The sequence below is a fragment of the Neohortaea acidophila genome, assembly GCF_010093505.1.
Source record: "Neohortaea acidophila strain CBS 113389 unplaced genomic scaffold BDY17scaffold_5, whole genome shotgun sequence".
Lineage (NCBI taxonomy): Eukaryota > Fungi > Ascomycota > Dothideomycetes > Mycosphaerellales > Teratosphaeriaceae > Neohortaea > Neohortaea acidophila.
The window spans coordinates 1,250,437-1,275,829 of NW_022985514.1; the positions used below are offsets into that span (position 1 = coordinate 1,250,437).

At 56.2% G+C, this 25,393-nt stretch overlaps 15 protein-coding genes across 15 annotated transcripts; 9 read left to right on the forward strand and 6 right to left on the reverse strand.

The window, feature by feature from the left end:
- The first annotated feature begins 97 nt into the window (after positions 1 to 97).
- Positions 98 to 2,330, forward strand: BDY17DRAFT_147946 (uncharacterized protein). Its single transcript, XM_033729599.1, has one exon. The coding sequence runs from the start codon at positions 220 to 222 to the stop codon at positions 2,122 to 2,124; it is 1,905 nt and encodes a 634-aa protein (XP_033590033.1). The 5' UTR covers positions 98 to 219; the 3' UTR covers positions 2,125 to 2,330.
- Positions 2,331 to 2,570: 240 nt separating this feature from the next.
- Positions 2,571 to 3,583, forward strand: BDY17DRAFT_250575 (Ribokinase-like protein; the record flags this gene model as incomplete). The annotated part of the gene is made up of 2 exons (XM_033731080.1): positions 2,571 to 3,026; positions 3,092 to 3,583. The coding sequence occupies 2 exons, from the start codon at positions 2,571 to 2,573 to the stop codon at positions 3,581 to 3,583; spliced, it is 948 nt and encodes a 315-aa protein (XP_033590034.1).
- Positions 3,584 to 4,070: 487 nt separating this feature from the next.
- Positions 4,071 to 4,858, forward strand: BDY17DRAFT_324194 (uncharacterized protein; the record flags this gene model as incomplete). Its single annotated transcript, XM_033737148.1, has 2 exons — positions 4,071 to 4,690; positions 4,753 to 4,858. The coding sequence occupies 2 exons, from the start codon at positions 4,071 to 4,073 to the stop codon at positions 4,856 to 4,858; spliced, it is 726 nt and encodes a 241-aa protein (XP_033590035.1).
- BDY17DRAFT_280505 (uncharacterized protein) lies at positions 4,668 to 5,154 on the forward strand (the record flags this gene model as incomplete). The annotated part of the gene is made up of 1 exon (XM_033732045.1): positions 4,668 to 5,154. A coding segment is annotated over exon 1 (294 nt), but the record flags the coding sequence as incomplete, so codon positions are not given.
- BDY17DRAFT_297463 (uncharacterized protein) lies at positions 5,136 to 6,203 on the forward strand. Its single transcript, XM_033733603.1, has 2 exons — positions 5,136 to 5,723; positions 5,803 to 6,203. The coding sequence occupies exons 1-2, from the start codon at positions 5,292 to 5,294 to the stop codon at positions 6,058 to 6,060; spliced, it is 690 nt and encodes a 229-aa protein (XP_033590037.1). The 5' UTR covers positions 5,136 to 5,291; the 3' UTR covers positions 6,061 to 6,203.
- On the reverse strand, positions 6,147 to 7,128 carry BDY17DRAFT_297465 (uncharacterized protein). The gene is made up of 3 exons (XM_033733604.1): positions 6,730 to 7,128; positions 6,484 to 6,651; positions 6,147 to 6,417 (listed from the first exon to the last, which is right to left on the reverse strand). The coding sequence occupies exons 1-3, from the start codon at positions 7,054 to 7,056 to the stop codon at positions 6,250 to 6,252; spliced, it is 663 nt and encodes a 220-aa protein (XP_033590038.1). The 5' UTR covers positions 7,057 to 7,128; the 3' UTR covers positions 6,147 to 6,249.
- Positions 7,129 to 7,794: 666 nt separating this feature from the next.
- BDY17DRAFT_147954 (uncharacterized protein) lies at positions 7,795 to 10,532 on the reverse strand. The gene is made up of 5 exons (XM_033729600.1): positions 9,762 to 10,532; positions 9,470 to 9,701; positions 8,950 to 9,256; positions 8,474 to 8,871; positions 7,795 to 8,419 (listed from the first exon to the last, which is right to left on the reverse strand). The coding sequence occupies exons 1-5, from the start codon at positions 10,352 to 10,354 to the stop codon at positions 7,967 to 7,969; spliced, it is 1,983 nt and encodes a 660-aa protein (XP_033590039.1). The 5' UTR covers positions 10,355 to 10,532; the 3' UTR covers positions 7,795 to 7,966.
- A 925-nt stretch (positions 10,533 to 11,457) lies between these two features.
- BDY17DRAFT_265973 (NO signaling/Golgi transport ligand-binding domain-containing protein) lies at positions 11,458 to 12,770 on the reverse strand. The gene is made up of 4 exons (XM_033731899.1): positions 12,571 to 12,770; positions 12,502 to 12,510; positions 12,003 to 12,435; positions 11,458 to 11,939 (listed from the first exon to the last, which is right to left on the reverse strand). Exons 1-4 carry the CDS (start codon positions 12,603 to 12,605, stop codon positions 11,820 to 11,822), a joined length of 597 nt encoding a protein of 198 aa, XP_033590040.1. The 5' UTR covers positions 12,606 to 12,770; the 3' UTR covers positions 11,458 to 11,819.
- Positions 12,771 to 12,951: 181 nt separating this feature from the next.
- BDY17DRAFT_251148 (WD40-repeat-containing domain protein) lies at positions 12,952 to 14,243 on the forward strand (the record flags this gene model as incomplete). Its single annotated transcript, XM_033731145.1, has 4 exons — positions 12,952 to 13,089; positions 13,196 to 13,241; positions 13,299 to 14,132; positions 14,191 to 14,243. The coding sequence occupies 4 exons, from the start codon at positions 12,952 to 12,954 to the stop codon at positions 14,241 to 14,243; spliced, it is 1,071 nt and encodes a 356-aa protein (XP_033590041.1).
- Positions 14,244 to 14,275: 32 nt separating this feature from the next.
- BDY17DRAFT_324200 (kinase-like domain-containing protein) lies at positions 14,276 to 16,054 on the reverse strand (the record flags this gene model as incomplete). Its single annotated transcript, XM_033737149.1, has 1 exon — positions 14,276 to 16,054. One exon carries the CDS (start codon positions 16,052 to 16,054, stop codon positions 14,276 to 14,278), a length of 1,779 nt encoding a protein of 592 aa, XP_033590042.1.
- A 635-nt stretch (positions 16,055 to 16,689) lies between these two features.
- On the forward strand, positions 16,690 to 17,458 carry BDY17DRAFT_297478 (small-subunit processome). Its single transcript, XM_033733605.1, has one exon. It carries the CDS (start codon positions 16,741 to 16,743, stop codon positions 17,452 to 17,454), a length of 714 nt encoding a protein of 237 aa, XP_033590043.1. The 5' UTR covers positions 16,690 to 16,740; the 3' UTR covers positions 17,455 to 17,458.
- On the reverse strand, positions 17,459 to 18,523 carry BDY17DRAFT_297479 (transcription initiation factor IID, 31kD subunit-domain-containing protein). Its single transcript, XM_033733606.1, has one exon. The coding sequence runs from the start codon at positions 18,405 to 18,407 to the stop codon at positions 17,676 to 17,678; it is 732 nt and encodes a 243-aa protein (XP_033590044.1). The 5' UTR covers positions 18,408 to 18,523; the 3' UTR covers positions 17,459 to 17,675.
- Positions 18,524 to 18,673: 150 nt separating this feature from the next.
- Positions 18,674 to 19,727, forward strand: BDY17DRAFT_297480 (uncharacterized protein). The gene has a single exon (XM_033733608.1). It carries the CDS (start codon positions 18,863 to 18,865, stop codon positions 19,661 to 19,663), a length of 801 nt encoding a protein of 266 aa, XP_033590045.1. The 5' UTR covers positions 18,674 to 18,862; the 3' UTR covers positions 19,664 to 19,727.
- A 30-nt stretch (positions 19,728 to 19,757) lies between these two features.
- Positions 19,758 to 22,397, reverse strand: BDY17DRAFT_249637 (histidinol dehydrogenase-domain-containing protein; the record flags this gene model as incomplete). The annotated part of the gene is made up of 1 exon (XM_033731003.1): positions 19,758 to 22,397. One exon carries the CDS (start codon positions 22,395 to 22,397, stop codon positions 19,758 to 19,760), a length of 2,640 nt encoding a protein of 879 aa, XP_033590046.1.
- Positions 22,398 to 23,885: 1,488 nt separating this feature from the next.
- BDY17DRAFT_310474 (PUA-like domain-containing protein) lies at positions 23,886 to 25,169 on the forward strand (the record flags this gene model as incomplete). The annotated part of the gene is made up of 2 exons (XM_033735439.1): positions 23,886 to 24,437; positions 24,495 to 25,169. 2 exons carry the CDS (start codon positions 23,886 to 23,888, stop codon positions 25,167 to 25,169), a joined length of 1,227 nt encoding a protein of 408 aa, XP_033590047.1.
- Positions 25,170 to 25,393: the final 224 nt, after the last annotated feature.

Consider the following 25,393-nt stretch of genomic DNA (forward strand, 5'->3'; position numbering starts at 1 on the left):
CATGTGCATTTGTCTCTGCTGTCACGCTCGCCGAATTCTCCTTCTGGCTCCTGATCTGAGGCTCAATCAGGCACTGGAAGGCTCGCGTTGACGAATTCGACTGTTCCCGTCGCTAGACTGCCAGAACGTCACCTCCTCTACGTCAAGTTCTCCTCCTCAGCGCATACTTCCTACAAACGCAGCTTCTGCCATCCGATCCACATTCCAGCACCATCCAACATGGAAGGCTTGGACACCGCCTCCGCCATAGACGACTCCAACGAAACAATCCACTTCGGCCCCGCCGCACCCGCTTCACGAGCCCCAGGCGGACCGCCTCTCGCACGAGAGAATCTAGGCTACAATGGCCCTCGCTCAGGCCACTGGTCAGTAAGAAGCACGGTCTTTGGCTCGGGTATCGATGACGCCTGTCCTACACTCCACCACCTCTCTCCAGGGGGAAATTGCATGCCTAGTCACGTGCGACCGCTGGATGGAAGTGTCGTCAAAAGACTTGCCAAAGCGACTGAGTGGCAGAGAAAACAACAAGAGGCAGCAAGTGCGCCGGGAGATGGCGCTGTTGCAATTGGGCGAGAGCAGGAAGAGTCGAAACCTGAGAAAATCGAATTGCCAAAGCTGATGAAGGGCTTTTACGTGCCCAAGCATGATACGCGAGGCATTCGTATTGCCAGGAAAGATGGGAAGGAGAAGGTGGTAAGACGGCCGGTTCTCCCATCACCCGTCATCAACAAAGCCAACACTGAGAAAGGAGAGGTCGCAAAAGAGAAGACTCGCGCAGAGCCGACAGCACCTCAGCCAACACCAAAGCGCGAAAGTGCCATCTCCATCAAGTCACGCGCAAGCTCTAAGAGTAAGCGCGCCGTACGGATTGTGAGCAAAAACGGCGAGGAGCGGATGATGGAGCTGCCGAATATCAACTACACGGCCGTCACTGTCGCACCACTACAAACGAGGTCACAACCCTCCAAAAGCAACATGCCATCGCAAGGGGGCGACGAGCGAGTAGATTCAGCTGAGAGAGACATCAAAGCGGCGCAGATCGCAAGACGCCTGCGCGAAGAAAGGCTCGCGCAGGAGCGCTTGAACGAGCAGCGCGAGGCCGAGGCGAAAGCGGCAGCGGAAGCGAAAGGGGCAGCAGAGGCGAGAATGGCAGCTGAAGTAATGATGTCTGGCGCCATCCCGGCCGTTCTAAAAATGCCATCGGTCGGAAAGGCCGCTTCAACTCTTTCCACGAGATCGTCTGGTCGAGCTTCCGAAGGCCGATTCGAAGGCATCCTCCACGGCCCGTCAAGAGCGTTATCGCTGGCTTCAAGCAGGATGACTGTCGCCGGATCACAAAGGGATGCAGGCGCGCATTCGCCGCCGCTTGCTTCGGCTAGCAAAGTACGAAGCGTTTCCGCGCAGCAAGTATCAGAGCGCGCATGGACGGAAGAGAAGAACTCGGCGCTCAATGCGAACAAACCAACTTCCTTGGCCAACGGCGGTTCCGAGCAACAATCCGTGATGCAAGCGTCCTCCCACTCCTCACACGCAGCATCCGAATCCCATCACACGAGGGCAGAGCACTCAAATAGATACTCGGCATCCACTCGTTCGGCCGCCGCCTCCTTCTCATCCCATCGTACTCACCATGCCCACCATTCATCCCACCACTACTCATCCCCCCAAACCCCACCCCTAACAATCTACGCAGGCCGAGGCTGGATTTCCCCCCATCCACTCAGCATCGCCCCCTCAGAATTCCAAGAAGCGCCCCAAGCAGCGATAAACGTGCCTAATGGCGCGGCGGGCGGCGCTTTAAGGTTGACGTTTGAGGAGTGGAAGAGGATTCAGCGGGAGGAGGTAAGGGAGGAGAGTGGGCAGGGAAGAAGGAACTTCTCGAGGTCGAGTAGTGGTCGGGGCGCGTATGCGGGTGGGAATTGGTGGTTTAGGGAGGTTGGGTTTGGGAGCGTTGGTGGGGGAGAGGGGTTGGAGGAGGGGGGGAGATGGGGAGGTGGAAGTGTGAGTCGGAGTGCGAGTGGGAGGGGAAGTGAGAGGACGTTTGAGCATGCTTTTGATGGAGCGCAGGATGGGGATGGGAAGACTTGGCTGCGTATGCCGTGGGATGGTCATGACAAATGGTGAAGATCGTGGGTAGCTGGAGAGTGGCGAAGAATGCATAACCGGAAGTGTCCATTAGTACTTTGCGGACCACAAGCCGTAGCCTTGCGAAATACTGCTTGCCATGCTCGGAATTCTCGGAATTCTCGGAGTTCCCTTTATTTCGCTCTTGTATCGAGGCTTTTGATAAATGCCGTTGGCTACGTTCCTCCTACCAACTAGAGATTCCTTTTCATTCTTCTTGATAGCCTGCGTATGCTCGCAGGTCGGGGTAGGTGGCTTGACGCGGTCTGTCCAGCAATGCGGCTCATTTCCGCGTCGGCTTAAGCTGCGATCTGGACTTCACTTCAATTTCCTGCCCTCCCTCCGCACTCTACAAGACCTTTTGAATAGACACCATTTCTTCGTCTGACCGGGAAATCGCATCAGAAGAAAGTGACAAGATCGCAGAAGCCAGCACAACACCCACAATGGCCCAACCAACTTCCATAGCAATCATCGGCTCCTTAAACATAGACTTCATCACACGCACCAAGCGCATGCCAGCCGCAGGCGAAACGCTCGCCGCCCTCTCCTTCGACACGGGCTTCGGCGGCAAAGGCGCCAACCAAGCCGTAGCCTGCGCCCGGCTCGCTCCCAAAGACGTGCGCGTCAGCATGGTCGGGAATGTCGGGGACGACATTTTCGGCGCCGACTACTTCGCTGGTCTTGGGAAGGAGGGCATCGACACGAGCTGTGTCCGGAAGTTGAGCGGTCAGAAGACTGGAATTGCGAATATTATCGTTGAGGAGGAGACGGGGGAGAATCGGATTTTGATTACGGCGAATGCGAATTTTGCTTTTGAGAAGGTGGTTAGTGCTGAGTGGGATTTGGTGCCGAAGGGGGCGGGGATGGTGGTGTTTCAGTTGGAGATCCCGCTTGAGGTGGTGAGTTTCCATTCTTCCCGTGGTTCGAGAGGGTGGGAAATCGGTTCGCTGATGTTGACTTGTAGGTCCTGCACAACATGAAGAAAGCGAGTGAAAGCGGGAAGCATGTCATTCTCAACCCTGCTCCCGCGCTTCTGCTTCCCGACTTCGCGTACCAGGACATCGACACTCTCATCATGAACGAGACCGAGTCGGAGATCCTAGCAGGTCGATTCGACGAAAGCAAGAACCACCAAAAACTCACGCCCGAGGAGCTAGCCCCGCTGTTCCTCAGATGGGGAGTCAAAGAAGCAGTCATCATCACCCTTGGCAGCGAAGGTCTGGTGTACGTCACGGCTTCTGGAGCATCAGGTCGCGTGCCGGCTCGAAAGGTGAAGGTGGTGGACACGACCGCTGCTGGCGACACATTTGTTGGCGCGTATGCGGTTCAGCGCGTAAGACATGCAGGAGGGCCTTTCGACTACCAGTCCGCGCTTGATTTCGCCTCGTTGGCCGCGTCGAAGTCGGTGGAGAAGGCCGGTGCCATGGCTGCCATTCCGTATTTGGCGGATCTTTGATCGCGGCGGGCCCCTGAATCTCAGCGGTGAAGGTGAACTTCGCGGTGCGGATGACGAACGTGGTTGCACGTGATCGAGTGAGGTGGCCTCGGACCGTGCTAGCTCGTCATCTCATCGCGCCACGACTTCGCTTTGCCCGCTTTCCGACCTCATCAACAGCGCGAGACCATGTTGAAAGATGTGTTGGTGCTGTTGGCCGTTTGCAGATGCCTGGCTCGAGGACCCCATCGAAGAGGCGGCGAAACAAGAGGCCCAGATCGAGAGTCGCCATATCTACATCCCCGCGCCAAGGTCGTCGAGAAGTGAAGCAAAGGTGAGCGCTCCTTCCTAATTCATTAGAGTTCGCTCGCATTGCATCACGCGTCGCACTACACCATCGCGACTGCCGACTCATCACACCTGACACACAACACACTTTTTCTTCACACTTCATCCCTCTCACCACATTCAACCACTCACGTTCATCATCGTTCACTCTTCCTCCATCATGGCCGAAGCGAGCGAGTACGAGCACTGGTCGGACGACAGCAGCGACTCCGGCGCAGCCTCCACCATCGCCTCCGGCCACAACGCTTCCAACGGTTCGCACAAATGGACGTACAAGCCCACTGACCAGCCGCAAAAGGATGCCAAACCCGCAAAGGCCAAACCAGCAGAGCCAAATCCAGCCAAAGTGAAGCCAGAGCCAATGCAGCCCATCGCCGTTCCGCCCCAGCCTCAACAGCCTTTCCAACAGAACACCTACTACATGATGGCCCCACCTCAGTTGCAATACGCCTTCAACCCCTACTATCAGCCTTACGCCTATCCCGCCCCTGCATACTACGGCCTGGCGCAACCCGGCGTGCCGCTCGTGTCGCCAGACAATGGGTGGACGTATCAGCCCTTCTCTGCCCCCGTGGAAGAGGAAGCGGAACAGCCCAAGAAGAAGAAAGCCAAGCATGGAGTACACGCCTGGCAAGGCCGCACGAAGGCCGAAGTGGAAGAGGACAACATGAAGATCGCCATGCGCGAGGGTGTTTACGATGAGCGTAAAGTTGAGCCACTGGGCTTGAAGGCCGATCAGATGGTTTGGTGTGTCGAGGTCGACGGCACTCATACGATGAGGTGAGAATACACCCCCTCGATATAATGTTTTGCATGTGGATTGCTAACGAGGTTGTCTGTAGAGCTTTTGCGACGGTGAAAGAGTTTGAGGGGGTCTGGAAAATGGACCCCAGGTTCAAGGACAGCTGGTATTTTGTGCGGACGGTGGAGGGGGAGAAGATGAAGTGAGAATGGAGACCCCAAAGCACACCCGCACCGCCAGACCACCCCTCGCCCAATTCCCTGTCGACTACACGAGTACTTCTCTCAGCGTCGATGACTTGGGATGGTACTGCTATAACCGTGGCTACGCTATGTCTAAATCTACGGAGCTCCTGAAGCTGCCAACACTTCCGGGTCACTCACCATGGCTGTGCAGCCGAGCAAGGCTCCATCATGCCACTTGTCCGATGCGCAGTCTACAGCGAGCGCACAATGGACAGTACGGAATCGTAGCAGCTTCAAACATCGTTCGAAAATCCGTTTCTTTCTTAAATCATCCCACACCTTCAATTGCAAGTTGTACTCTCCGCGAAGTCGAAACACCACCACCCCACCAAACTTCACCTTGACGTCACATCCTCTTAATTCCACCAACCCATCCTCATCCCGCAAACACTCAATGCCCTTCGACCCCAACCTGCGCAACACCCTCCTCTTCCTCGCAATCTTCATCCTCGCCTTCTTCCCCAACCTCTTCCAACTCCTCCTCTACCCCATCCTCCTCCCCTTCAGCTATCTCGGCGCCGACTTCCTCCCCTCCACCAGACCCGCGCTCCTCCCAACCTGCAACTGCTGCCCTCCAGCAGCCTGTAACGTTGCAGCACTCAAACCCCCCACCGCAGCAACAGTAGCAAAAGCAGAAGCCGCAGGCACAATGTCGTGGTTCCAAAAACAATTCACCCTCCCCTCCAAAGCGCGGGGCTCCTACCTCATCACCTCGATCGTGGAGAAGGAGGTCCCCGAAATCGCGGCGTACAAAGTCGGGATTCTGCATTTGTTCATGCAGCATACTTCTGCTGGGTTATCGCTGAATGAGAATTGGGATTCCGAGGTGAGATTGCGCTATTCCCGTCTTTACCACTGCGCAAGCACGTCGCGAGGAACTGACGTGATGTGTCGTTCGTTCACAGGTTAGAGAAGACATGTCTGATGCGCTTGATCGCCTTGCGCCGGAGGATAAGAAGGGGAATCTATACCGGCACAACGCTGAGGGGCCGGACGACATGCCGGCGCATATTAAGAGTGCGCTGGTGGGCGCGAGCGTTACTGTACCGATTAAAGATGGGCGATTGGCGACGGGGACGTGGCAGGGGATATGGTACTTGGAGTTTCGGGCACAGAAGCATACCAGGAAATTGGTGGCGACGATTCAGGGAGAAAAGATGTGACTAGATGATGGTGGGAGAGGGATGGTGAAAGAGAAATTGTGATATGGCCGTACGACTCTAGGGCCAATTGGGGTGATTGAAGCGACATGATGCGATGGGCATGATGCGATGGGCATGATGCGATGGGCATGATGCGATGGGCATATGTACAATATGGAATTTCTTTGCGCTGCACTCTCTTTACTTGCTCTATCTCTGCTCGTACGGAGTTCCTGTAGGCGTCTGGTAGGCTTCCGTTGACCCGGTCTTCGCGTTGCCGGGATCGTAGCGCGGAAGCTGGGCGGGCTGATTCGTCGGTTCGAGGGGGTAGCTCGTCGATGGCAAGCTCTCGAGGTGTTTGCGGTGGTGTTCGTGCGCCTGCAGCATACGTACGTTAGCCTTCCTTCGCCACGTAGAAGAGCAAGATCGAGGGGTTTGTCTTACAAATGGCACGCCGCAGTACGTGCACCAGCAAATCTGCGGCTTGTCGACATTGATGAAAATGCGCGGGTGACCCAATGGGCCGCCGCCGCCATCGCACGAGACGCGGCGCTCCTTAGTCCAGCGCACGGGTTGCTGGTGGATGAGCTCCATAGCAGACAACGGTTGGGGCTAGAAGCGAGAAAACCCTCAAATCAGCCCCCATTCCCTGCATCGAGACCACCGTCCAATGCAAGAGTAGACACTCACCTGATCCCTCATAATCATCGACTCAAACCTCGGGCCAACCATAGCCTTCGCCCGCGGCTGCTGACTCCGGCTCCAAGTCCCTTCGCGATTCGGCGCCTGCATCTGCCTCATCTCCTCCCCCTCCTCGGGATTCTCGACGAGAGCCCGGCCATGCGCGCCCGTGGAAGAGGAAGGGGTGGCGTTGGTTTTGGAGACGGCGAATGCGTTCTCCGACACCGCGGGTTTGGGGTTGTTGGCGGGGACGGGGTTGTCGGTTGTGGTGCTGTAGAGGCGGCGGGGGGAGTGGCGGAGGGCGGGGAGGAGCCGGCTGACTCGTTGGGGGAGCATGGTTGCTGTGGTGGAGGTTTGGCGGGGAGAGTGAAGGGGAGGGGGAGAGGTGGTGTTCGGGTGGTATGGCGTGGAATTATGGCGCTGGTGTCACGACTTTTGGCTGTGAGGCTGTCTGTCGACTCAATGGCCACTGCACGCCTTTCCGCCCACACCGAGTAACAAGAATGGCATTACGAAGTCTCGGAGTTGAATTACACGTTGTATCAAAATACCCCCGAGCTTGTAAGACCACAGGTCCACCCCCCTGGCACACGAGGGGCAAGAGTGAAGCGGAAGACGCCGGACATCGCGAGTAAGTACTGTAGACATCACACAGGCAGCTTTGAACAAGGCCTCCCCAAAAGCCGATATGAATAATGGTATATTCCCACTAGAGCTACATCTCGCAAGCACACATCATCCCTCGCTCCGTAAGCCAGTCCGCAAAGAGGGTAGTAAAGGAAAAACACAGAGAGGAAGGGAAAAAGGACACAAGTAAGAAGGCAAGATGCATGGTGCCCTAGGACAGAGGAGCAAAAGACAAGAAGCGCACCCTTCCCCCGTAGTAGTGATAATAGGCCTCATGAACGAAGTGGTATCCCTGGTCCAACGTGTCGTTGCTGGCCTGACGCGCTGGTGGGAAAGACCGCAGTGGTATGAGCATCCATGATGAGCCAGATGCCCATTAATGTGAGTGCGTTACCACCGGCGAGAGAGGTGTAGCAGTCGTTAGAGCAAGGTGTAGGCGCAGTTGCCGTATGCGAAGCCAGCGTCCAGCAATGCACGATGTAGCGGGAGTGGCATCTATCAGAAACCCGAGGAGGGTGAATCATTCGTCCCAAATCGTCCAGAATTAATCGCATCGACGACCATCATACGCCGAATCCGAGTCGTAGTAGTGATACAAGCCATGAAGCGGGAAGGGTCTCTAATTCGCCCCGTCCATGGTCAACGGCGCCCCGTCGAAGGCGCCCGCGACGTCGAAGTTGAAGTCCGTGCCGTCGTTATTGAGGAAGCTGTCGAAGTCGAAGGAGTCGAGGTCGTTCTCCGCGCCCAAGGGGAAGTCCAGACCGAGGTTGCCGAATTGGTCGTCGCCCATGATGGAGGCAAAGCCCATGTCGTCTCCGCCTGGAGGGACGGCTTGTTGTTGCTGATGCTGCGCCTGCTGCTGTTGTTGTTGCGCGTTTGCGGTTTGGGCATTGTTTCCGCCGGCGGCATTGCCTTGAGCTCCCGCTGGCTGACCGTTGGGCAGCTGCTTATTCTGCGCAAAGGCGTTGGCGTTCATGGGTGTCGCTGGTGTTGCGGGTGTAGGGGTTGGTGGCTGTTCGGATTCTGATGCGGCAGGTTGGTTGGCATTTGCGCCCTTCTTGTTTGCGGCGCCCTGTGTGGATATTAGCCAACGGGTCATGCTTGACATGTATGCAGTGTGTCTTACCTTCTTGTTAGCAGGCTCTTTCTTCGTGCCTGGCTTGGGCTTGGCCGTTTGACTGGGCGTCGGAGGAGGCTGCTGCGACGGACTGCTGGGCTGCGTTCCCGTTGCGGGCGCTGGGGGTGGCGGCATGGCGGTGTTCTGCTGCCTAGGCGTACCCATCGGCTGTGCCTGACCGGGCTGGCCGCCCTGCTGTGCTTGCATCATCTGTGCTTGGCCGGGTTGTCCGGTGAATTGTCCATTGGGCATCGGCACACCCTGGCGTTGCAAGGCCTCGAGTTGCTGTTGTGTGGGCATGTTGCCGGCCATCGGATGTGCGCCCGGAGCGCGCATCACCTGCCCATTCGGACCCATCATCATCTGGGTGCGCATGGCAGGGGGTACTTGATTCGGATCTATCATGCCTGGTATTGATGAGCCTCGCATACCATTTGGATTCCCAGAGGGATCCATCCCTTGGTGACTGTCGGATGGGGACATACCAGGAGGGAATTGGCCGTTGGGGCCGACACCAGCAGGATTGTGCATGTCTTGCTCTTGCCTTGCCATGAGCAGACGCTTCTTATTCTGCTGCTCCAGCAACATCAACTGCATCTGATAGTCTTGCAAGGCATGATTGCCACCATTGCCGGCCCCTTGGCCATTGGCCGCCGCCACGGCTGCGGGGTTCTGCTGCATGGGCATGCGACCGTTGGCATTGGCGTAGAACTCGGGATTCGCGCCGTCCATGCCGACTTGGTTCATCGGGCTGCCTTGAGCGCCGCCGGGGCCCATGTTGGGGTTGATGCCCTTGTTTACGTCAGATTTATTGTTCACATTTTGCATCGCAGCTTGCATTTGTTGCTGAATGGCTTGCGAGTAGTTCATTGAAGACTTCGACTGTTGGTTAGTCGGTGACATACAAACGAGAGGCTGCTCTTGAAGCAAGTCGATTGGCTGATGCAAAGGGGAGAGGTGCCAGATGAGGGGTTGGGGGAACGGGGGAGGGGACTGCAAACCTACCTGGCTGCCTTGCATTTGTCCTGGTTGACCAGGTCGTCCCGGCATGGGTTGCATGCCACCTTCGATTCGTTGCCGCTTCGGCGAGGAAGGCCCGTCACCGGATCCCGGGGAGGATCGGGGACCGCTGCCGTCCATTTGCGAGCCTTGTCGTTCCATCGCACTGCCTTGCATCATCTGCGCATTGTTTTGCGCGTTTTGCATCTTCATTTGCTGCATCTGTTGTTGAGGGTTTCTACGGGGAAGGTTAGTAAAGGAAGACGGTGGAACGAAGCCTTCCGACGGTAGCACTCACAGGCGTTGCTGATTATTTTGCTGCATGGCAGACTTGCGAAGGTCGTTAGGGTTCATGGGCATGCCATTGTTCGCCATCATGTTGTAGCCGCTGCGAAGGTTTTGCATGTTTGGGTCCATAGCACCCATCAAGTTCATCCGTCCCTTTTGCCCCATGCGCTGGTTCTGGAGGTATTGCATGGTGTTGTTCTTGCCGCGATTGCGCTGCCCGTGCCACAGCTCCCAAAACTGGAGCCACCAGTCTTGCAAGAGGGGGCCGTCGTGCATGTTGTTGGGCAGAGGGAGGCCCTCGGGCCGCTTTAGGATGCCGGGGTCTTTTGTGTCATCCATGCCATCGTCCATGCCATTTGCCTGCTTTTCGTCCTTGGGCTTGGTCTCGATGGGCATCTTTTCTTGAAAGGCCTTGGCGATGTCGTACTGCGAGTTGCGTAAGAGGTAGTCGTAGATGGCTGTGTTGAGCTTCTTCAGGATCGCGGCGGGACTCATGTCGATGGTTTGGTTGGAGGGGGAGCCCATGTTCATCTGGCCAGCCATGGCGCCACCGCCGACAGGCCCGCCCATGACGGCCATGTTCATTTGCGGCTGCTGGCTCATCGTGAGACGAGGTTGCGAGCCGTGATGTGGTGTTTAGTTGCGGCGGTCGGGGTGTGGGGGGAAGCAGTGAGTTAGGTGGGTAAGGGTTTTGGGCGAGGATTAGCGAGGCAGCGAGCTTCGCGGGTAATGTCGAGGCGCCCGTGTGGGTTGGGGTCGACGAGTGGAATTAGGCGAGTGCGTCGCGGGCGCGAGGAGCGCGCGGTCGATCACAATCGGAAGGGAGGGCGCGGAGGTGAATGAGAGTTTGGGGGTGTCGGGCGCTGACAGCCACCGAGAGCACGCCGAGCGACCGGGCGCGGGAGTGTCGGGGAAAAAGGGCGTGCGGCGGGCGCGGAGAGGATGTGATGCGCACACCGTCTATGAAGGGGGCCGAGGGAGCGCAGACATGCGCAGGGCGGTGGTGTTGTGGTGTGGTTGTGGGCGCGGGAGATTGGATGAGGAGGGAATAAAGTGAAGCGGGCGGCGGCCCAGAAGCCAGCGGGCAGCGCGCGCGACGGGTGGCGGGACCTGGCTGCAGGCCCACAAGTGAAGAGCGGGAAGGGAATGGGATGGGGGAAGGGGGACAATTGAAGGTGCGCGATGCAGCGCCGAGGGGCAGACGGGGTCGAGAGTTCTCGTCGTCGCTGCCTCGGACGGATAGGGAGTGGTGGAGGGGGGTGCGGTGTTGCGGTGGAGGGAACAAAGGTGATCGCCCGGGAGCGAAGAATAATGGGGGGCGACACGTGACTTTGCAGCAGGGGTCAAGGGATTTGTCAAGATGGCCGAGCTCGCTTGCGCCAATGCCTCAACACACCACACCTCTCTCTGCTGATGCTGCATTATTGATTTGCATTCATCCTACAGTGCATCTGTCCTACGTCTCAGTGGGCGAATGGATGGGATGCCTGTCGCTTTGCACAACCCTCGACGAACCCCCTTTTTTTCCCGCTGGTTTTCGACATCCTGTCGATTGGAAGGTGAATCTCAGACTTGATCCTCGCGGGATTTAGTCGTGGACACACGTTTCGGACCCTCCGACGAAACTCCATGGACGTCGCACTTGTGTGTGAAAGGAGGGAGTGAATGGGGGAAGTTATAGAAATCTTATGCGAGCAAGCGTTGTTCATGCGCTTGCTGCTCTATAGTCTTAGTCTGTCAAGATCCGAATACAGCGTCGAAACTACTGTCCACGTCAAGGTCGAGGTGGAGGTGCTTCTGTGCTCGGTTAACTGCGCTTCCGCAACCCAGGCGCCTCATGATGAGCTCCTCCGTCAGCGACTGCGAGCAAACAGATTAGACGTCATGTCTCGTCGTTGGGTAGAGCTCGCCGTGTTCAAACTACCCAATTTCAATCATCCGTCCTGGCGGGTCCAGAGGTCGAGGTCGAGGATTCGAGTTCCACGCCCGAGGCGGCTGTCGACGCTGTGCAGCCTGTTGAAGTGTAGAATCGCCCGTGTCAAACGCTTGTTGACTCGCCTCAGCCCAACTATTCATCATCAGGCGGCATTTCGTCCTCGATATACCGAATCAGAGTCACCCTCATCTCCGTAGTGTCGTTCCCGCGTAGCACATCGCTCACAAATTGCACCTCGACCTGCATTTGCACCTGTGAAGATCCCATTAGTCTCCATAGTCCCAAATCGCACACATCGTATCTCTCCTCACTCACCATCTCCAACGCCCCTCGCAGCACCCCACACAGGATGTTGGAATACCACAGCTCCTCCTGCGCGCGCCCATCATCCGGCAACTCCACAAAATCCCCCAGCGGATTCTCCTCAAACACCAAATGAAACGTCTTCCCATCCGCGCTCCAGTTCGCCACGAGCGGCATCACATTCATAAATACCTTGAACCCCACCTTGCTGATCATCTCCGCCGTCTCGCGGAAGTTGGAGCATTGCCCTGTATTGGACTTGGCGAGGAAGTCCTCGATCAGGCGCAGCCCGATGTTGTACCCCATGCGATCTAGCTCGGCGTTCACCGCGGCGTAGTCTGTTTTCGAGGCGGTGTTGGGCACGATGAGGTCGCGGCAGAGTTGGGCGACGATGGTGCCGTAGGTGAGGGTGACGACTTCGGCGTTGATCTTCTCGACTCGGGATCTGGGGTGGGAGGGTCTGTTAATTTGGTGCTCGTGGGTGTTGGTAGGCTATGTAGCGTATACTCACTTCCACACCCTGTACACTCGTCAGTAAATCAACCTCACGTACTTGGAGTATTGTATGGATAGAGCTTACTCTTCCCCAAGCCGGGCTGCTTTGCTCGACGCCATGGTGTCAAGATGCGTGCATGCGCCTGTTTCTCAGACGTCGCCCCAGCCGAAAATCACCGCATACTCCTCCTCTCGTGTCGGCTCGTAGTCGTCGCCGTCCAAATTGAGGCACTATGGTGTTCGTTGCGAAGTGTGTGCTGGCATGAACAAGCTGAAGATGGGCAGGAGCTTCCCACGTAGTGGCGGCAGCTGCCGAATGCATGCATGTGGCTTTAAAAATTTCCCAGGGCCGCCCCGTCTACCTCACTTCAGCGCTGCAACTTGACGATTGCTACTATCTCACCTGGCGCAATTCTTCGACGATCCCGGAGCCTCCAATCAGATCTCGGAGCGAAAGGGACACGACATGTCGCGCGAGAAACGGCCAGCCTCCGCCTCCTTCGGGACCAGCCAGCTAGTCAAGAGACAGAAGTCCGAAGCCAACCTGAACGATGGCACAGTCGCGCGAGTCAACGGCAGCGCAGGCGGTGCGCTCGTCAAAGGGGTGAGTCTTCCTCTCCTGAAGAGACGGCCCCACGTCCAGGCTAAAGCAGCTGGAAGAAAACAAAGGGACGAACCATTGGCTGATCATTGCGGTTGGGGTTGAGTAGGCACACAGCAATGCGGCACTACAGGCGCAAGTCATGGAGTTGAGCGGTAAGAGCCACTGGTCAATGCTCGTCGACACTGGGTGCTAACAACCGGTTTGACTAGGCCACTCCGCTGAAGTCTTCTGCGCTCGCTTCGATCCCACTGGCGCACACATCGCATCGGGCGGTATGGACCGCAACATCCTCCTATGGAACGCGACGGGCGATTGCGCGAATTATGGCATCCTCACGGGCCACAAATCCGCCGTGCTCGATCTGCAGTGGTCGCGCGACAGCCAGGTCATCTACTCCGCCAGCGCAGACCAGCACCTCGCGAGCTGGAATGTAGAAACCGGGGAGCGCATCAGACGCTACGTGGGCCATGAAGAGGTGATCAATTGTCTGGATGTGAGTAAGAGAGGGGAGGAGTTTCTCGTGTCCGGCAGCGATGATGGAAGCATAAGCGTGTGGGACCCGAGACAGAAGGCTGCAATCGACTACATTGAAACCGACATGCCAGTCACGGCAGTGAGTCTGGCGGAAGCAGGAAACGAGCTGTATTCTGGTGGCATCGACAACGACATCAAAGTCTGGGATCTGCGGATGAAGAAGACTACATACACGCTACCTGGCCACACCGACACCGTCACATCACTCGCGGTTTCGCCGGATTCGCAATCTCTGCTCTCCTTTTCGCTCGACAACACGGCGCGGACGTGGGACGTTCGACCCTTTGCTCCTCAGGACCGTCAAATCCGAGTTTTCGATGGCGCGCAAGTAGGCCTGGAACAGAATCTGATTCGGGCTTCGTGGGATGCGGAAGGCAAGCGCATTGCGGCTGGAGGAGGAGACGGGACGGTGACGGTATGGGAGAGCAACGGCGGAAAGATGCTGCATAAGCTGCCAGGCCACAAAGGAACCGTGAACGACGCTCGCATCTCGCCGGACGGCTCGTTGAGTAAGTTTGATCCTCCAAAGCCCCAGCATTCCCTAGCAGCAACTGACGCTTGCGATAGTTTTGACCGCCAGCACCGACCGGACCATGCTCCTTGGTGCCCTCCCACGATGAAACCCAAACTAGCTGTTCTTTGCGCGCTCCAATCAAGCAGGCATCGGCGGCAATGCGGTCGCTGCGAGTCCTACGGCGTACTCGTCTACCGGCATATAGGTCAATTCCCGAGGATCTCCATCTGCAAGATTAGCCGGATGCAGCACCTCCATCCTCTGGGCGAGATTGCGAGGATAAGGGTCGTTGATCGTCGGGGCCCAGTCAATCGCCGTCGTAATACAATCGAACAGATTCTCGGGACTCGGGCGGTCTGCAGGCTTGAATCGCAGGCACCAGTGGACGAGATACAGTAGCTCCCAGCTGTACTCAAAATCTGGCGCATCCGCCCAGATGTTCAAAAGGTCACGCTCACCGGTGCCGAGAAATTCAGGCTGTCGCGGCTGGTTCATAGTAATGATGCTGTACATGAGCGCTCCGATGCCGTAGATGTTGGTGTGCGCCAAGATTCTCTCATCGTCCACAGGCTCCAGGGTGTCGGCATCGACGTAGGAATTCTGCTCCGGCGCCACGAAGCCCCTCGTCTGCACCGAGTGGAGGTAGATGTTGGGATTCAGCGGATCGGTCGGCGTTGTTCGGATCGCAGAGCCGAAGTCTCCCACCAGGGGAGTCGGGTATGCCGGGAAGAAATGATCTGACGGCGCTGCGAGGAAGATGTTTCCAGGTTTGAGATCGAGGTGGACGACTTCATCCCAAGGGCCCATACCAGGGTGGGCCAACGCCGCTGTCGGGTGGTACAAGCCGATTTTCATGGCGATGGCAACCTGTGCCAGAGCGTGGAAGACGCGCCACAGAAAGGGTTCTGGTAGATAGTCTTCGTAGTTCTGGCAGAAGTCCCAGAGGTCTCCGTGTGGGCAATACTCCATTGACAATCGATAATACCGATACCTGTCGTTCACTTCTGCAGGTGTCCGTATCCTAGGTACGTTCAACCAATTCCCAGGACCAAGCGGTGATGTAATCTGGCTGAGGACTCGATGACAGTGAGCCTCGCTAGGCTCACGGCCCATGACAGGGTCGTTGACGAAACGCACCATGCTCGCCCAGTCGTTTTGAGATTGGTATGTGGTCTTCTCCACCACGCGATCGACGACCGTGTTGTGTTGATTGACTTGCACGAAGCGTCCTCCGTAGGATTGGGCTCCGCCATCAAGAATCCAGGCGCCTCGCCAAGTGCCCCCAAAATGGCGAGCTGCAAGCGACGCGCCGTTCCTGAATTGCCGCCGCCTACGTCGTTTCTTCACGTCGCGGCTGCTGACAGAGTCTGCCCATGCCTCTCGCATCTTGTAAAACCCATCTGGACGTCCCCCGGGAAGGTCAGGAGGGACTCTCGAGTTCTGGCGGTGCCGCGCAAACGGCCTTCCGATGCCGATTCTTGTCTGATTGTCATCCGCTAAACGTTGATTGGCGTAGGTGACCACATCTGCGTTGACGTAGTGCGGGACCGAGTTCTGAATGAACGTGTTGTGGCATTCTATGGCGGTATCCCATGCTCCTTTTGTTCTTTGGTAGTCCGTTGCTGCAATCTCCGACAGCGCAATGAAGCGCACAAAAGGCGTTTCATCGCCATTGCGCGCTGCATCCGCTGCATCTCCTGCAGCCTCTGCATCGAGTTGCTGCTCTTCGGCTGCAGTAACGGCTTCTAACAAGGCATTCAGTTCCTCGATGAATTGTGCCTTTTGATTGGCTGTCAGAGCGGCCCACCCTCTCCCACACTCTCTCGTGGCGATGCTTTTGACCGTTGCGGGGTTGGCACTCTGACGAGCCTCGACTCCGTAGTCGATAAAACGTTGGCGTGTTCGGGGGACTGGCATTTTGACTTTGATGCGCTTGCAAATGTGGATAATAGAGAGGACTGGAAAGAGGAAAGCAGAGTCGCATCGAATTGCAGTCTTGAAACGAAATCAGGAGAATAAGACGAAAAGAACAAGCTCACATCTTTACTGTCGCATGATGGGCACGGCGAAAAGTGGTTTGCCGGATCTGGCGTTCTTGTCAATGACTTGCTTTGAACAAAGCTGGCGCCGGCGAGCGTGTCAAAGGTCAAAGAAGTTCACAGTTGGCAACAAAGCCAGCCATAGCTGGATCGGGAATAATCATGGCGCATGGTTCGCATTGAGATGCCAAGCCTAGCCAATGATTGATGTATCGGGTCTGCAACGTTCGATGGCCGATGAACAAACATTACCAGAGTTTGTAGGAGTTGGGCAGCTTGCCGGCCGGAACGGCGTCGAAAACGACGCATCTCGATAGCAAGACGAAGTCGTATAGCCAGCAGCAAATACTCTACAATGAGAAATAGTCACGCAGAGAAGTGAAGGCATTCGAGATATGTCGAAGAAAGAGATGAAGTCGAAAGAGTTGCGGAGAGCGGCTGCCTTCGCCGCGGAGGTTCGTCTTGGCGCGAACTCTCTCCGGTCGTCACCAAAAAAAGTTCCAACCCGGCCCTCGCCAACACAACCCACCTCACTGCGCAATCGCAGCCGACAAACCACCCATCATGTCCTCCCTACGCAATGCAGTCCAGCGTCGCAATCACAAAGAGCGCGCGCAGCCCCAAGAACGACAAAAATGGGGTCTCCTCGAAAAGAACAAAGACTACAAGCTGCGCGCCGCCGACCACAAAGTCAAGAAGCGGAAAATCAAAGCTCTGCAAAACAAGGCCGACGAACGGAATGAAGATGAATTCTACTTTGCTATGGTCAACTCACAGAGTCAGGGAGGGATCAGAGGGGCGACGAGAGGGACGGACAATTCGGGAGGGGGTGGCAAGGTTTTGAAGGGCGATGTGGTGAAGTTGATGAAGACGCAGGATGCGGGGTATCTGAGGACGATGCTGCAGCAGACGAAGAGGGAGAGGGAGAGGGTGGAAAAGGATGTTGTGGCGGGAGAGGTTGGGGTGTCAGTGAATGTCGCGGCGAGTGGGAAGCGGAGGACTTTTGGAGAGGATGGAGAGGAAGTCGCTCAGATTGTGGCTCTGCGGAACGAAGCCCTTTCGGATGATGACGAGGACTCGAACGATGACAAAGAAGGCGAAGCACCTAATCGAGTGCAGGCTAAGAGACGGAAAAGGCTTGAAGGGCTACAGAATCGAGAGCGAGAGCTAGCGACTGCTCTGCAAGAAGTCGAGCAACAACAAGCGCGCATGAATGGCAGCATAGGCGGAACGAACAAGAAGGGCGTGAAGTTCAAGGTGCGCCAGCGCGCGAAGTAGGCATATGTACGTTGTCCAAGCGGCCCTCTCGCGAGTGGCTTTATGAATCTGAACTGCACGCTGTACGCAATATGACCGCGCCCATTCGCTCCTTCTTGTAAGAGTTGGCAGCCTTTTTGCCGTGGTCCAAATGAGTCTTGTTGGCATCCCCTCCATGTCGATCCTACCAACGCCTCGCTAAAAGCATTCAATCGTAGATTCCCCTTCTAAGAGCATTCTTCTCAATCCTGAGCCATGCTTGTGTCCCCGCCCTCCCCATCCTCGCCAAACACATCTTCCATCCTCCCCACGCCTTCTTCGTCTTCGCTCGCATGATCCTCCATGCCTCCCATACGTTGATCTTCCCTTCCTTCCGTGCTAGACGACTCTTTCACTTCCTCGCCATCCCCTTCCCCATCCTCTTCGCTTTCCCACTCGTCCTTCAAGTTCCACCCAACCCCGGTCAGACAGTACTTCTCCGGCGGAAGCTGGACCCCATAGCCCCTCTCAACCTTCGGCAAAGCCAGTCGATTGCGCTCAGTCGCCTGCTCAAGCATGAACTCCTTCGGCAGGGGGCCAGCAAAATGATAGCCAGTCCTAGCAGCTATCGCCTGCCGCAGCGCCGTCACCGTTATCGAGCCATCTTCGTTATTGGCGCCTGCTGCTCTACGTCCACCCGCGCGCTCATTTTGCGCAGAGTAGCCTTCAGCGCTGAGGCGTAAGCTGTCGGAGAGCACGGAGCTGGTGTAGCGATAGGCGAAATCGAGGAGCTGGAGGGGTACGCGTTCTTGGTAGGAGTGGATGCCGAGGGAGGAGAGAACGAGGTGGATGACGCGCGCGTCGCGGGGTCGTTTGGATTGGCCGTCGTCGTCTAGTGATGTGATGGGGACATCGGGCTCGACTTGGGGATTGACGACTGCGGGATCTGAGGCGGGGGGTGTCGCGGGATGGCCATTTGCGACTGGTGAGGCCATGTTGGCCGGATGAGAGATTGTGAGCTGGGCGACAGTCTTTTGTAGCGGACGCGAACCCAGTGGCGCAACTTGGCGATGCTCTTGTGGTGGGCTGGACGGTTTGCCAAAGAGGTACTGCTAGTGTGAAGTGAAGTACACGAGTGAAGGAAGGCTTCGCGGGACTTCCCGCGTGGGTTCGGGAGCGCCCGTCAGCCTGATGTTTACCTAATCACACAGCTAACATTGATGAAGGCACGTCGCAGAACACGTGCACTGTCAGACAACATCACGTAAGCTCGATCGAGTCTCACCATGATGCATGTGAGATCTACTGTTTTTCACACGTCAGACCATGTCCGATCGTCCGTCAAGCATTTGACTTTGCACGTTCCCAGACCCGCCAAGTGATTGCTTTAACTGCACATGCTTACCACCACGCACAACACCACTACTTGGTTTCATTCGTATCGTCAAAGATGCACATTCACGACCGCACATTCATCGTATCAGGCGGTGCTTCCGGGCTCGGGCTCGCCACTGTCCGAGAACTCCACACTCATGGCGGTTACGTTGCCATCCTCGACTTGAACGCCGAAGCAGGCATGAAGATAGCAAGAGAACTAGGCGAAAGAACCATATTCCTCGAAGCAGACATGGCCAAAACCGACTCCATAACCTCAGCCGTCAACACCATAACAGACTGGACGAAAACAACCGGCAAACCCATCGGCGGCGTCATTCCAGCCGCAGGCATAGGCATCGGCGCTCCGCTTGTCTCCAAAGATAACAGACCTGTCTCGATGGAAAAGCTCGACTTTGTCCTCAACACTAATCTTCGCGGCGTCCTGGATCTCCTCCGCCAGATCCTGCCCCACATGACAACCAATGTGCCCCTAGAACCGGACGGCGAGCGCGGCGTCCTCGTTCTTGTAAGTTCCATTGCTGCCTTTGGTGGGGTACCCGGCCAAGCCAGCTACGTGGCCTCCAAGGGCGCAATCAACAGTATGGCGCTTGTGCTTTCAACGGAGCTTGCGCCCTTTGGAATCAGATGTGTGGCGATTGCGCCTGGGCACTTTGACACGCCGTTGGGGCAAAAGTCTACAGCGCAGCTGAGTGATAGTCGGATGAGGAAATTCGAGGCAACGTTTGTGTTTCCGCGTCGACGTGGGCGGGGAGAGGAATTCGCTTCGTGCGTGCGGCATTGTATTGAGAATTTGATGCTTAATGGCGAGACGATTAGGTTGGATGGAGCGGCGAGGATCCCTTCTCGCTTGTGAGACTGGATGTGCGCGGACGAGATTGGAATTGATGTTGGTTGAGTGTGCTGTATGAATGACCGACCCTCTATTGCTTGCCCTTAACGCCATTGACTCATGCCTTCCCACCTTGTTGCTCCAGATAACTCAAGCGGATACTCACAGCCCGCTTGTGCGCGTCCAACTCCTCCACCTCCGCAAGCCTCATAACCGCACCGCCGACATTCTTCAATCCCTGGGCAGTCAAGTTCGCGCTAGTGATGTGCTTGATGTAGCTGCCCAGGTTCACTCCGGAGTACTGCTTCGCATAGCCATAGGTGGGCAGAGAATGGTTTACGCCGGCCGAGTAATCGCCGACAGATTCAGGCGTCCATTGTCCGAGGAAGACGGAGCCTGCATTCTGTACCATGTCGCGGGCGGCGAGGGGATCCGCAATTTGCAGAATCAAATGTTCTGGAGCATAGGCGTTGCTGAGCTCCATTGCCTCCTTGATGGAAGAGACGACCAAGGTGACGGAGTGATCGATCGCGCCTCGCACGAGGTCCACCCGCGGCAACGCCATGGCTTGTTTGTGGAGTTCATCTTCGATCGCTTGCACTTCGTTCTCATCCAGATCAACGGCGATGCAGACGACTTGCGAGTCAACGCCATGTTCGGCTTGCGATAATAGGTCGCTCGCGACGAACGCTGGGTTAGCAGTCTTGTCTGCGATGACGAGCACTTCCGATGGTCCGGCGGGCATGTCGATGCTGACGTTCGCGGTAGTGTCGTTGCTGACCACCATCTTCGCAGCTGTCACGAACTGATTGCCAGGCCCGAGAATCTTGTCGACTTTGCTGACTTGCTCCGTGCCATACGCCATGGCTGCAATGGCTTGCGCGCCGCCGGCAAGTACGATGCTTTCGGCACCAACTTTGTGCGCGACGTACACAATTTCCGGAGTGAGCGAGCCATCAGCGCGAGGAGGGGAGGCGATGACGATCTTTTTGCAGCCAGCGACTTGTGCAGGAGCTCCAAGCATCAGGCCTGTTGAGGGAAGGACTGCCGTTCCTCCGGGGACGTACAATCCCACTCGTTCGATTGGTCGTGAGAAACGCGAGCATACCACGCCAGGCATCGTCTCGACTTCGAGCGGCTTCTCTTCTTTTTGTGCGGCATGGAATTTGCGAATATTTTCGTACGAAATGTCGATCGCGTCAATCGTTTCTTGCGGCAATTGCATCAGTGACGCCGGGAACGGTGCCTTCAGCACGGGAGTTGTCAGGGAGGTGGCTTTTTCGAATTTGTGCGTGTACTCGAGCAGGGCTTTGTCTCCTCTGGTCTGGATGTCCTTGATGATTGGGTTCACGATCGCCATGATCTTCTCGGTGGACTTCTGGGAGGGTCGCTGCAGCGCCGCGCGAATGGTCTCAGGCGTTTCTTTCGCCGTCACGTATCTCCGCATTCGAATTTTGCCGTCTTTGTCCAAGCCTGCAGGATCGTCCTTGCTTTTGGGCTTGGACTCTGCTTCTCGAATCGTCGCAGTGTTGCCATTAGTCGCCGCTCCAGTGGTGACTCCAAACTTCTCAGCATACGGCCCCTTCGCGTCACCCTTCCTCCGCTTGACCTTGACACTCTTTGCATCCAGGTTTCGCTCAATGTCTTCCAAGGTCACCCCGGCAGCTGTGGCTTTCGTCAAGGCAAAGTACAACAGATCGGCAGCTTCGGCGGCAATGTCGTCCTTTGAAGTCGCTTCACACAATTCAGATGCTTCCTCCATGATCTTGGCGTTAAGCATTTTTGGATCACTGAAGAGTCTTGCAGTATACGAGCCTTCGGGTGCGGAGCGTTTGCGGCTCTGCAAGGTCTTCTGCAGCTTGGACAGACCGTGGTAGTCTCCAAAGCAAGTCGCGGTCTGAAGATGACAGAACCCGTGGCCTTGCTGGCGTACCACGAAGCGCAGGCAGTCGTTGTCACAATCAAAGTCGATTCTTAGTAGTTCCTGCCAGTCGCCGCTGGTGTCACCCTTGCGCCACAGGCCGCGTTTGCGGCTGTGGTAGACACCCCTCCCGGAGCGCAGGCTTTCGGCCACACTTTCTTCGTTGCTGTAAACCAACCCAAGCGCGGTCCCTCTTTCGTCCGCGACCAGCGTGGTGAGCAAGCCGTCCGGGCGATCGCTCTTTGCGCGAGCGAGAAGTAGAGCGGCCACGCGGATCTCTTCAGATGACGCAATTGAGTCAAGAGACAGTCGAGTGGCGGGAATAATGGGGATGGCATCTTGTCTGCAGAGCTCTACGGCATCGCTTTCCGACATGCCTGACTTTGAGACATACACTGTCGGCCGCTTCTTTCCCATCTCGTGGAGAATGCTGCCAACAGCTTCAGCACTTCCGACATTCTGGAGGTACAAACCGAACGATGTTCCGTCCAGATCCGCCGTCACGTCAGCCGAAGCACCATCGGGACAGTACACAATCCTCGTCGTGTCAAGATTTGGGATCTGGCTGAAACCCGAAGCTTGAGTACTTGACACAAAGATCCTCGCTGCGCCGGCATCCAGAAGATCGATTACATCCTGCTGAAGTTGGACATTGGAGACTTCCAGAGAGACTTGGTGTCTTCCAACGGTGTCTTTGAGCAGGCGGAAGGCGTTGTCGATATTTCCCGCGGAGATGGTCGCATATAGACCGCCGGCGTAGACCGCGGTCTTTGGTAGTTGTGAGATGTCCGAATAGTCTTTCAGATCAATGGCCGTCAGAAATGATCCGGTGGCCATTTTGTGCTGGTGTGGGATAGTATAGAGGCGGAGAGGGAGCGATGGAGGAATGAAGAAGCTCTACCGAATATATTTGCATCGAGTCATGGAATGCGCTTCGGCAGCGCAGATCCTTTCCTCGGGAATGCCAATTGGAGCCCGGAAATGCTCCGAGGATCAACCTCACTCCTCCCACACAACTCAACATGAGGGTAATTATCACTCAATGATGATCAGTCTGTCCTTTGTGACAGCATAGGATCTGTTCAGACGATGTCTTCCGAACACGTGAAGAGACTCACGTGACTGCGCGTTGGATTAGGTAAGATTTCACGTGTTTGGTGCGATTGAGGGATTGACCTTCCGCGGGTGAGACTTCACGCGATTCCCTCCTTCACCTTCACCTTCAACACCTCTTGAGCTCTAGCTATTCCGCCAGAGGCTGCACATTCTTGCGACACAGACAGCCATCTGTGCTTCTCACACCTATCCACTTTGCATCTCACCTGCAAATGAGAGGGAAGTACATAGTAAACGCGGATCTGCATGCAGCCATCCGGTACACGGGGCTGCATTGAACACGGCCTCCCCTCCCTTCCATTATCTCAACGTGTTCATTGTGAGTCCTCGCGTCCTTCATCTTGCCATCACTTGGCCATCTCTTTCGTAAGTTTTCTTTCACAAGATTGCGGTGCTGATTGGTGCAGAACTCCCTCATCACGTGCGTTGCCCGGAGAACGGACTTCTCGTGCATCTGGAAGGTACGAGACGGTCACAGAACGATCCGCACAACTTCCGCCTTCTCACATCAACAAGTTTCGCCTTCTCACATCAACATCTTGGTTGCCAATCACCATTCTTTTGGCTAGCGACACAATCATGGGGAACGAGCAATCCTCAGGCCTGAGTGCCGGACAGGCCGAAGCCACCTTTCGAAAAGACCTCGCCGCTATAAAAGAGGCAGCAAAACAGAAGTACCTCCGCGAGCATGCTGCCAAGAAGGCCGCAGCGAACCACGCGGCCGTTTCACCGCAGACGGCTCCGCCGGTGTCCGAGGCATCTTCACAGACCTCTCCGGATCACGACGTCTTGAGCGCTTTTCAACCCAGGAAGCAGCCCCTCCAGCAACGCGCGAACAATGTCACAACGACAGCTTCGTCAGAGTCTCCACGCTCTGGCTCTGGAAATGAGACCACATTGCAAAACGGAAGGGCAGGAAACCCAGCCGAGAAAGGTGTGGCCAAGAAAAAGACAAGTCTACAGGCAGAGGAACGAACAGGCAGTACCGCAATTCCTTTCAATCCACCTTCGGGCCCCAAATCGATGGAGACAGGTGTGATCAGGAACAAGACAATCGGGCAGGCAAAGGAAGGGAGCAACTCTGCCCGTCCTCCTGCGTCTTCTGATCAGGGTGCCCTCAACGGAGCGCAGAAGCGTCCAGCAACGGGCTTGTCTGCTTTCGCAGATGAGCGAAGGCCAAGTTCATCGAACTTGCCCAAGATCGCGAAGATGACGTCGAACGCATCTCCCCAATGGCCTCAGCGAAACGGTGCACAAAGGCCGGCCGCAGCTACCAATTCCTCTTCTGAACGTCAGGCAACAACTTCATCCGCGATCAAGGAGGAGCGTAGGCCAACTTTGTCGGACTTGCCCAAGATCGCCAAAAGGACATCTGTCGCCTCGCCGCAGTCACCTCCACAAGACGAGCCGACCGCTGGCACCGGTACCCCCCCTGAGCGTCCACCAAAATGGTACGCGGACCTCAAGGTCAAAAACGCCCGTGACAAGAACTTCTCCAATGCCGACACTCTACTTGGAAGACTCAGCGATGACATCAGGAAATGCCGGACTGCTGGCTCGGGCAATCGAGTGCCCATTTTCGACAAGATCCGCGAGCTGCTCCATATCATTGTATTCGTAGAGGTCACTCCAGATTTGTTGAAAGCGAAACACATGCTTGAGAACAACGGCGCACTCGCAAAGCTGTTCGACGACCAGCGTTCCGACGGCGTGAATTGGCCATTCGATATCAAAGCGGATGCCCGTGAACTCTACAACAAGGTTTGATTCCGTCAACTACCTATCACCTCGACATGTGCTAATCGTTCATCTTCACAGTGGTGCGATAGGGTATTCGAGACTGACCTGCTACGAGGGATCAAGTTCCACGTCAAGTCGGTAAATGACAAGAAAGAGGGACAAAAAACGACAGACTCCCTCGACCGCACCTACCCGACCACAAGATCAAACTATCACGGCAATGGAAAGCTTCTCAATGGCCAGTGGTGGCCCCTGCAAATATGTGCTCTCCGCGACGGTGCTCACGGCTCCTCGCAAGGTGGGATCCACGGCAGAAACGACGACTGCGCATATTCCGTCATAATGTCCGGAGGCACAGACTCGACTGGCAAAAAGTATCCCGACGTCGACGATGGTGACGAAGTCCTCTACTGCGGCACCGATAGTGTCAACGGCAAGATCGCGGAGGCAACGAGCCACTTGATCAGATCTGCGGAGAAGAAGAAGCCCGTTCGCCTCCTCCGATCGAGCAATCTGGGCTCTCAGTACGCTCCGGAGGCCGGCTTTCGATACGATGGGCTCTACGATGTGGTCAGCTTCGAGAATCTCGACGGGCCTGAATCAATGAGGCAGAGGCACCAGTTCAAGCTCAAGCGACAAGCGGGCCAAGACCCGATCAGAGCCTTGGGCCCGGAGCGCCGTCCGACGCAACAAGAATTGGACGAGTACAAAAAGCACAAGCGGCTCGCAGGGAAGATCAAAGGTCAAGTGTGAGTGGTGGAGACGTGGCGCGAGCGTACGTCTCTGCGAATTCATTCTCATGGATGAGCTATGCTATGGGTATCAGGATATTGTAACTGGGCAGCATGGCTGACATCACTCTTGATATCGCTGCTACTTCTCAGCTGGTGGGATGGGTAGGTAGACTTGGCTGGTGCGAATGTAGCACATGCTCGAGTATGGAGTCATTAGCCTCTCGCTCGACACGGCTTCACTGG

Bases quoted from the DNA above. Each gene is read 5' to 3' on its own strand.
- BDY17DRAFT_147946 (XM_033729599.1), top strand. From the start codon at position 220: ATGGAAGGCTTGGACACCGCCTCCGCCATAGACGACTCCAACGAAACA.
- BDY17DRAFT_297463 (XM_033733603.1), top strand. From the start codon at position 5,292: ATGCCCTTCGACCCCAACCTGCGCAACACCCTCCTCTTCCTCGCAATC. The intron at 5,724-5,802 runs GTGAGATTGCGC...GTTCGTTCACAG, and splicing joins ATGAGAATTGGGATTCCGAG to GTTAGAGAAGACATGTCTGA.
- BDY17DRAFT_297465 (XM_033733604.1), bottom strand. From the start codon at position 7,056: ATGCTCCCCCAACGAGTCAGCCGGCTCCTCCCCGCCCTCCGCCACTCC. The intron at 6,652-6,729 runs GTGAGTGTCTAC...TCTCGCTTCTAG, and splicing joins CGATGATTATGAGGGATCAG to CCCCAACCGTTGTCTGCTAT. The intron at 6,418-6,483 runs GTAAGACAAACC...CGTATGCTGCAG, and splicing joins CGTACTGCGGCGTGCCATTT to GCGCACGAACACCACCGCAA.
- BDY17DRAFT_147954 (XM_033729600.1), bottom strand. From the start codon at position 10,354: ATGAGCCAGCAGCCGCAAATGAACATGGCCGTCATGGGCGGGCCTGTC. The intron at 9,702-9,761 runs GTGAGTGCTACC...CCTTCCCCGTAG, and splicing joins CAAAATAATCAGCAACGCCT to AAACCCTCAACAACAGATGC. The intron at 8,420-8,473 runs GTAAGACACACT...ATATCCACACAG, and splicing joins AAGAGCCTGCTAACAAGAAG to GGCGCCGCAAACAAGAAGGG.
- BDY17DRAFT_265973 (XM_033731899.1), bottom strand. From the start codon at position 12,605: ATGGCGTCGAGCAAAGCAGCCCGGCTTGGGGAAGA. The intron at 11,940-12,002 runs GTGAGTGAGGAG...GGATCTTCACAG, and splicing joins TGCGAGGGGCGTTGGAGATG to GTGCAAATGCAGGTCGAGGT.
- BDY17DRAFT_297478 (XM_033733605.1), top strand. From the start codon at position 16,741: ATGTCCTCCCTACGCAATGCAGTCCAGCGTCGCAATCACAAAGAGCGC.
- BDY17DRAFT_297479 (XM_033733606.1), bottom strand. From the start codon at position 18,407: ATGGCCTCACCAGTCGCAAATGGCCATCCCGCGACACCCCCCGCCTCA.
- BDY17DRAFT_297480 (XM_033733608.1), top strand. From the start codon at position 18,863: ATGCACATTCACGACCGCACATTCATCGTATCAGGCGGTGCTTCCGGG.